General features: G+C 44.1%; 1 protein-coding gene across 1 annotated transcript in view; it reads right to left on the bottom strand.

Annotated features, from left to right (window-relative positions):
• Positions 1-1,068: 1,068 nt before the first annotated feature.
• HDAC1 (histone deacetylase 1) overlaps positions 1,069-9,268 on the bottom strand; it is a 143,121-nt gene continuing 134,921 nt past the window's right edge. Inside the window, exon 14 of the mRNA XM_078680723.1 lies at positions 1,069-2,439. Coding sequence (XP_078536849.1) covers positions 2,415-2,439 — 25 coding nt within the window. The 3' untranslated portion in view covers positions 1,069-2,414. The remainder of the gene's footprint in view (positions 2,440-9,268) is intronic.

The raw sequence follows: 9,268 nt of genomic DNA, 5'->3' as shown, positions 1-9,268 counted from the left end.
CATGAGTCAGAGAACAGTCTATGAGTGGGAAAGAGATGGTCGACCATGGCCACAGCTGTTTCATTTGCTTGGGACATTTTTAAAGATGAAAAACCAAAAGGTTGCTGTTTAAGTGGTGGTGCGATACACATTTGAATTTAAGCCCAACGGGAATGTTTGTCATGGAGGAGGCATGCAGATTCTTTTATAAATCTGACCCATAGGTCTGTACTGTGTCAAGACGAAGAAGTCTGTTTTGAAGGTCCCTTTCCTTATGCAATGCTATTGGTCTCCAAATAGGTTTCTGGAAATTCTCTAAGGATGTTGTAGTTCAAGTTAGTCATCAAGTATTTTGACGAATTTGGAGGATATGTGATCTTAAATGCATGGACTCCGGATTTGGAGAATCATTTCACGAGCAAAGTGAGATCAGTGTGAATCACTGAAGTGAGGCACCCAGGTGCATTACTTCAAGTCTGAAGAACAGAGGATTATTTCCCATACAAAACACTATGTAAGCATCACTTTCTTGGGCTGCAGAATTAGAGTTTACATCTTAATGGTTAGGCGGCTCATAAGCCCATCCAGTGGTATTAAACTAGAGGTATTTCTTATGGCATTTACCTCACAGGTCATCACTTTCAGGTTCACCCACATTCGAAGTACTTTGTAGCGACCGTTCTGTTCTCATCTTTGTATTTTTAATTCCATATTCTTTATTACAATTTTGAGAACAATTTGATTCACATGGGAGTTCAAAGATCTTCACCCTCATCCACGTGTCAAATTCCACCCTGACGATGTTTCTCCAAGAGTCTGCCACTGGATTACCCCTCAAGGTTTTCACATCATAAATGCTATAGATAACCAGGAAAAATGCAGGAGCAACATGCCTATGATGGGGAAAAAGTCCGAAGCTTTTTTTACCCAACTCAAACGCCCCCAACAATTTCTCCTGACATCGAACAGTTCTAACACTAATCCAAATTATTAAAGCAACGCTATTCTGATGAAAACCTTTTCCACAAAACTCTCAATTTTACATTCACAAACATGGACAAGACATCTTTAGCACACCAAAAACAAAAGTTACAAAGGTACCAGTTTTATTATAAAGATTTTCAAAAATGAAAATAAAACGTATTTCAAAGGAAGAACAAATGTCGGTGTCATTTGTGCAGACATACAATGAAGAGATCTTTACAATCCGATGATCCCAAACAGGTTATTCCACTCACAAGACAACCCCCTCCCCTGAGAAGAAAAGACATCTGGATTAAAAAATACAAATATTTAAAGAGACAAAAACAAGTGTGTAAAGTTAGCAGCAATGACTCAACCTAGACCAGACTTAGTGTGATTACTAAGCATCGGTCCATACTCGCCGTCACTCTGAGTGGAGGTAAGGGTCCTCACCAGAACCTCGGAAACAGCTCAAAGAGAGTAGGAGGCAAAAACAATGGCGAGAGCACCCAGGTACTTGAAGGAGGATGGCACAGAGTGTGGTCCTGCGAGGAGACTGGATCCAAGAACCATTCTCTGCTTCACAATATGGGGTGCCCAAGGAAGAAGTCACTAATACATTTCCATGGCCAAACCTACAGGTGAGACTACAAATGTAGCAAGTATCTCCTGCACAAAGATGTGCCAAGAAAACATTGGAACTTGGCCTTGATTAGGCCCGATTGCAAATGGCTATCTTTCCTTCTATTTAGAGCTGCTGGAGATCTTCCATGGGTAGGGAAAGTGCATAGAAGGGAGACCGACCATTCCCCATCAACCCCAAGACTCGCAAGAATATCCTTTCTTTGGGCATCCCACCCTACACTACCAGACGACTTGAACTGCACTTACACCAACCTCTTCATAACTGGTTACTTCACTGAACATAATGCCTAACTTGCAGTACTCAAATAAGAGTGCAAGAGGACATATCTTGTGAGAGTACAGCTGACATCCCACAGGCAAGTGACATCGACCCTAGAGACCCTGCAGAGGCGCACAAGTCAAATCAGGGAGTGTATGTAAAGCTTTGTCCATGCACATATGGCAGGCCACAGGCAAGGCACCAACTGCACCCCATGTCAGTCTTCTCCCTCAACCCCTAGACCAGCAGCTGTAAAACTGAATTTGCAAATACAAAAAAATACATAAAGGGCAGCAAATTCCAAGCAGCTGCCAGTGGTGTTGGGAGAGTAGTAGTGCAGGTATAGGCACATATCCCACTCTGTATCTAGAGCAAGCTCAGTGTCACTCCACTTAGCACCACGGTAAACTATGACTGAATGGATTTATATTTTATATAAATGGTATATATATACACACACACACAAACATACATAAAATATAAATCCTGGGGTTGAGACTCCCTTTAAAACAGAGCCAGATCATCCTTGAATTTCACTCCCGCATTCTGCAACTGAGGGCGTTCTGCTTTATCCACGGAGGTTGTTCAGCTCACTGGAAAAAAAAATGAGATTTCGCCATGAAAATTCGAGCAATTGATGAAAATACCATATCATGCATAAACAAGCAACGAGACCCACTGGACAGGCCACCATAAGATTACCTTACATCCATTTTACAGTACTGCTCAATTCAAGTCCTATTTTTACAGTAATATACAACAATCTCTCCTCAGTCTTTCACAAACCTTATGTACATCCCTGTGTTCCAAGGATGAAGGGAAAATCTTGTTTTTAACGTTGCTTGTCCCACACATATTTGTTACGTAAATTACCACTGGATCCGGTTGCTAAAAGTTGTTCAAATGCTAAACCAGTGCAATCTGCCACTGCTATATTAACATAGTACTTCATGCAATCTCTCCACCAGAGTTCAATTTGTGCCAGTAGTTTATGCTAGGCACGTTATCTGTTGGTATCCATACCCGGAAGAGCTGAATGAAGTAAAGGAAAGTCTTACGGACTAGTTTTTGTAGTTTAAAAGCCATTGAAGATGGGGACCCCGAACCTGGGGTGAATATCGGTAGCACTGCCACTGCGAATTGAAATGAAGGTGTCCCCACAGAGAGTTACCTTCTCTGTCAATGTCAGCATTCAATGATTGAATAAAGCTAGTACAACAGCAGTTAGATACATGCCAGATAAAATGAACTCCGCAGGACCTTGTACTGGGAGGCGTTAGAGTGCATTTGTTTTCCTACGTTCTCTTATGTGTAAAGTTTTGCTGTTTGCGTGTGACCTGGAAACCCAAGAAAATGGTCTGCAAAGGAGTGAGGTAAACTTGCTGCATTTACAAACAATCTAAACTGTTACTTAATCGTGATATTTCTAGATGTAGAATATTTTGCAGTCTGTATCAGTAGTTTTATCGCTTGAAGTGTTCTCTGGATACATCTGCTGTGCATTATTCTGCCATCTAGTGGTTCAGTCTGAAAGTCTCATTCCCTTTTATTAGGGCTTGGGCCTACGTCACACTGCGTAGCAGTGTGGGCGGAGCCCAAGAGTCCTGTAGTTAGCGTCTCCGAAAAGCTACCTAAAAAATTCCCGGCTGCTCGTGATTTTTCGTCCTTTTTTTGCCAGCTGCATGGCAATTGGGCTTCGCATGCGTGTGTTTTTCGAAGAGAGCACGCAATAGGCCATAGGCGGTAGAGGAGCTCCGCCTATGGCATATTCCGTGCGGTCACGCCACCAGAAGGCATATTTCTGCAATTATCGTGGCTGTGAGGGCCTGCGGTAATTGAAGACAGATGCTGGGCGCGCGTGCACCACTCTCGTTCTTCCTTGAGGCTATTGAAACACTTCGACTGCTATTACGGATGGTAACCACTAGATGGCATTCCTCCCGTAACATGGTCCACCGGCTGCTCACTGCTACGGAGAGAGCTTGAGACGGCCGTGCCGTAGTGTTCTGGTTGTCAGGAATTAAGTGCGCCTTGTACCCTTGTGCCTCCGCGTGTGTCTATGTGTGAGAGAGCTTTCCCCGGCCGTCCTGTAGTGATCTGATTGTCAGGGTGTGCGCCTTGTGTCACTGTGCCTCTGAGTTAGCTGGTAGCCATGATTCCCTCTTGAGAGGAAGCCGGCCCGCGTCCTTGCTGCTTCCAAGGCTTATTTCTGTGCGCATGGAAGCCCAGCAGGCGCTCAAGGCTGCTGATGCGAGTGTGTTCATTGTGCGCAGCGGTGGCGGGTGGACTCAGTCCAGGATTACCTCACGAGCCATGTCCGTTTTCAGATGTCGCACGGAGAGGAGGGAGCGCTAACAATGAGGGCATCGAGCTGCGATCAAAGGGGTGGTGTGGGGGAGAGTTCAAGGAGGTGGGAGTAGAGTGTCGGGGTAGGCCACAACAAACCATGTAAAGCAGAGGGTCTTGGATATGCAACTCACGTGAAAGCAAAGAGAAATGCATAACCTACACCCACTGAATGTATTTATTGGCTTGAATGCCTTTACAGTTCAGTCATCATGCAAGGTGGCTTCCTGTGCTGTGAGCACACAGTGTTTTTTGCAGCCGCCACACTGTAAGCTCTTATTAGCATCTTACCCGCGCTCAACTAGTCAAGTTATATAAGCATCTAAGCACTAAACTCTATACCTCAAGTGTCTGGTAAGATTAAATCAACAAGATTAGTTCTATTTTATTAAACGGATAATAATGTTAACCTTTCGCAGTGCTACATGTAGTCCTTACACTGGCTACCTGTTTGACAAAAACTCAGCCCTCCTCTGTTCTACGAGTTGTAGATATGCATGAGTTTGCAGATGCGCAATTCTTTCTTTGTACAGAAATGCAGCAGCCGTGCTTTTCCAGATGCTCGCTCACGTGCATTCACTTTGCTTTATTCATCCACCCTTGGGATGCCTTGTCCAATGTATCTTCGTCGCTGAGTAACAGTGAGGTGCATGTCTTGCACAGATCTGAAGTGCGTCAATATATGAAAAGGAAATGGAGCCTAAGCTAACCTTATAGAACTCTCACCAGGGGCTCTTTAGATAATAAAGTTTAGAAAAAAAGATTACATGATGTTGCCTACTAATGGGAACGGGATTTTGAGGGGTTTGTACGTCTGTTGTCACATGTCAGGAGCTCACAGAGGCCCACACACTGTTCACTATCCAAAACCCACCCCAGGGCACAGTGTAGGTGTGTCTGTCTGTGCCGTCCGTCATTCTTATTCAAGGGTTTGAATAGTACATTCAGTCTTGTGAAAATAAAGGCTGTTACGTTGAAGATGAAGAACCCCCAAAATAGGTGTTGAAAAACGGCGGCAGAGTTTTGTTTTCACCTGACATCCTTCTTTTGTTTTGTTTTTTTGCGAGAAAGCAAACAAACGGATGCACTTGTGTTGTGTACTTGCAAAGTCCACGTGATGTGCCACAAAAGTAATTAAACCCTCTGTATGTTGCGTTTAATATATTCTCAGCAGTAGGTGTGAGTGCAGAGTGTGAGTGCAGAGTGCGAGTGCAGAGTGCGAGTGCAGAGTGCGAGTGCAGAGTGCGAGTGCAGAGTGCGAGTGCAGAGTGCGAGTGCAGAGTGCGAGTGCAGAGTGCGAGTGCAGAGTGCGAGTGCAGAGTGCGAGTGCAGAGTGCGAGTGCAGAGTGCGAGTGCAGAGTGCGAGTGCAGAGTGTGAGCGCAGAGTGAGCGCAGAGTGTGAGTGCAGAGTGAGCGCAGAGTGAGCGCAGAGTGAGCGCAGAGTGTGAGTGCAGAGTGAGTGCAGAGAGTGCAACTGCAGAGTGAGTGCAGAGTGAGTGCAGAGCGAGTGCAGAGCGAGTGCAGAGCGAGTGCAGAGCGAGTGCCGAGTGACCAGCCATCAGTGCACAATTTCTACAGGCGCACACACCAGCAGCCATCAGTGCACACATCAATTGTTAACGCATCCACAATTAACTATTGTAGCAATCGCAGTATGGTGCACTTTACTTTTAAACATATTCATCTAAAGCGCAGCATGCCACCATTGCTACTATTCCAATCCAACCCACATAATTCCACTACACACCACATGCATACACTCCATAACACATGGCTAAAAGACATTGCCATTTACAATGCCATTAGCTCTACATCCGAGACCTATTGCATTTCCAATGCTTGTTTTGTCGTGGGTTTAAAATCTCCACACAGTCACCATCTTCAGATTCTTTCTCTGGATGGCATTTTTTTCTTGAGCGGAGTTTTCAATACACCTATACTGGTGTAGGTTGGGTGGGTCTCGTGAATACAGAAAAAAATTTGAAGCTGCAAAACTACTCCTACCAGAAAGTAATCATTTCGTTTTGCAGAGTAAATGTGTGCATGGATTAGATAGTGGTTTTCTTTCATGTGCAATGGCTAGATTCTTTAGAGTGTGGGTTTACAAACAAATGTTTCAGTACGTTGTTCTACTTCTGCCTCTCTGTTGATCTGAATGTCCATGCCGTTTTTATATATAAATACAGATAAAGGAAAACTTGTTTTCCGTCTGTATTTATATGTAAAAACGGAAAACCGGGAGCCCTACTTATAATCCTTTTGAGTAATTAGGTTATCCGAAAGTCGCCACTTCCTCTCTAATTTGCGACAGTTGTTTCTGGGTTCTCAGGGTGTCATTAAACCATGGGTCTGATGGTGTTCTTCTGGATCGAGGACACTGTTTAAGGGGCGCTAATTGTATCATAGCGGAGTCAAGCCAAAAGTAGTATTGAGCGGCGGCTTGGTCAGAATCAGTGGTCAGATTAGGAAGCATTTTTAGAAGAGTAGAGTTTAGAGAGCTATCCTCAACTTTCTTGCCAGGGGCGACTCACAGAGTTCTCTGGGTGCTTTAGGGAGATTTTTATGCGGCAATTGCTCACTCACAAACTCGGGCCCCAGCCAAAACTGCGAGTCTGCACCACTTTTCACCAGACACCCACGGTCCGATTGACCCAGCACCACAAGGAGGTGTCCCCGGCTATCCGGACCAGAGATCTTGTGATCTCTGACCTGCCTCAACTCTCCATACAACACCTGCAGTCTCTTTCTGGCAGACCCCCACAACAGCGACCAGAGCTGGTAAGAAAACCTGATGCCTAAAGACATCCCTGCGCCTGACGTCCCACGTCCTTGGGTGGCCCAACCGACGGTGTCCCAGCATCCCAACATACCTCTCCAACCGGTGGCCAACATCAGAAGATCTTTTGCCCTGAGACTGCAGTCTTTGCTGAAACAGGAGAATCCCCATTGAAAACAGGGTACCCGACACCAAAACAGCAACCTGCACCCAGCTGCACTTTGGGTGCCAACTCGGATCCCCTTTGCCCTAAGCCTAACAGCAAGTGCTTTGCTCACACAACCATGTGCCCTGCTCTCGAGCAGCCACCAACCGGAGGCCCCCTATCGCACTTTGGTTAACATTGGACCTAAGCACTCTGCACCCGGCAGGCCTAGGGCCGCTGATGGTGTTTCAAGAGTGCATCCTTGACCCTGGGGGAACCCTGGTTCTAACACAGAATACCAACTCCCTCAAACTTGTACTTACCTGCAAACCAATAACTCCATTTCCTTCCATAGGATTGCATGGACTGCTTTTTCTTGAAAAGTGTAGAGTTGGTTTTGTATGAGAACTTGAAAAACTGAAAATATCTAAAAACTGCTTTACTTCCCTTTTCTCTAGGAAATGTCCCAGTGTGATCTCTAGGCATACCACACGGAGTAGAAAAAGTAATCCATAAAGTAATCTGAAAAGTAATCTAACAGTAATTTCTACTGTATTTGAAAGTATTTACATAAGTGTAACAGTCATTATCATTCAGCTTGCTTGTATTGTTCAATTTGCCTTGAAAAGTATCACTTACCCTTACCTGTGCCAGGCTTGCTTGGTTCTAGAAAATAAGTATAACTAAATAATATTTTTTACACAAACAAATTGGTCTGAGTTCAGCCTTTCGGTGTATGACCTCATTTTCTGCCTCAGGGTGTACAACAAATGCTTAACACTAACCTTTGATAAAGCCTTACTGCTCGCCCGCACCACCACAAATAGAGAGTAAGGTGCTGTCTACTTTTACCTCTGCCTACCTTTGGGGTTCCACTGGACTGTGTGCACACTATACCTCATTTTGGTATAGTATATACAGAGCAAGCTTCCTACACCAGTCCACTGTTTTCTATTGAATCTCTGGCTATTTCTGTGTGAATCCAGACCTCACCACTGCTTTACCCATATCACTGGGCAGTGTTCTTCCTGCTGACCCACTTCAGCCTTTGCATTCAGCCTGTGTGTCATTATGGTGCCTGAAGGAGTTAATTGAAGTTTGCAGTAAACTTATTTGGTCTGAGCCTATATTGTTATTTTTTATTAATAGGTCTGGCAATAGCAAAGACAACTTAACTGTATTCCAATAACGTACATATTACAGTTGTAGGGTTTTTGTAGCCAGGCTCTTCATCCATTAGTTTGTTGTCATTCCCATTTTTCTTACTCCCACACTGCAGCATGTGACAATGGGTCAGCAGACTTCAGCCACTGGCTTTCTTCAATGAGAGTGACAGCATTCTGCACTTTAGTAAGGAACATGTGCTCACACAAAATAAGTTACCATACTGCTAGAGGTCACTGTGGAAATTTGTTATTTTTTTTAACAAAAAATATTATATAGATTTTAGGCATTTTTGTTAATATGGGCAAGGGGACCCAGCAGCTCTCCTAGCATAGAGGTTTTGGGTAAGAAAAAAGGAAGCGAAACAAGGATTTGGGAAAGCTAAAAGGTTGGCAATGACACCAAACCTATTTGTTTTGCCAATCGTGGTTTCTATACAGGGAGCAGTCTTGTACTCTCCTTTATGTATTGTACTGTAATAAGCCACTTCAGAAATCTGTGAAGAGCGAGGTGCATCGTTATGTTTCTGACCTTAGCTGTGCTTATGACTCGCTGAGACAGAATACGAAATAGCAACTGGCATTTAAAAAACTCAGGGTTTGGTTCGGATGATGAGGTGTAGTTTGGTTTAGAGACGGCATATAATATTCAAGTGCTATACAGAAAGCAAAGACAGTAAGTACATTTCCTAGTTCTGTACTCAAAACTGAACATATGAAAGCCAGTAACCACTCAGTAAGGAAAGTAAAGGGACGAAACCAAAGATGGAAAATGTCTCTCTTCATGCAAAAAGTCATTCATTGAAACAAGCATTTACAATGCAATGGTTTTGCCTTTGTTAAAGTTAGAGCTATTGGCATTGCTCTTGACATTATTTGTATTTATGTTTTTTTTAACATAAATAAATGGCATTGTCATTTACAATAGCAGGACCCAGGGAAGAAAACGCGGTAACTCCCCCGAATCTGGTCCGGCCTTGACGGACAGATCA

The sequence above is a fragment of the Lissotriton helveticus genome, chromosome 3_1, assembly GCF_964261635.1.
Source record: "Lissotriton helveticus chromosome 3_1, aLisHel1.1, whole genome shotgun sequence".
Classification (NCBI taxonomy): domain Eukaryota; kingdom Metazoa; phylum Chordata; class Amphibia; order Caudata; family Salamandridae; genus Lissotriton; species Lissotriton helveticus.
Note: the sequence above shows the minus strand (reverse complement) of the source record. Positions and strands in the feature narration are given on the sequence as shown.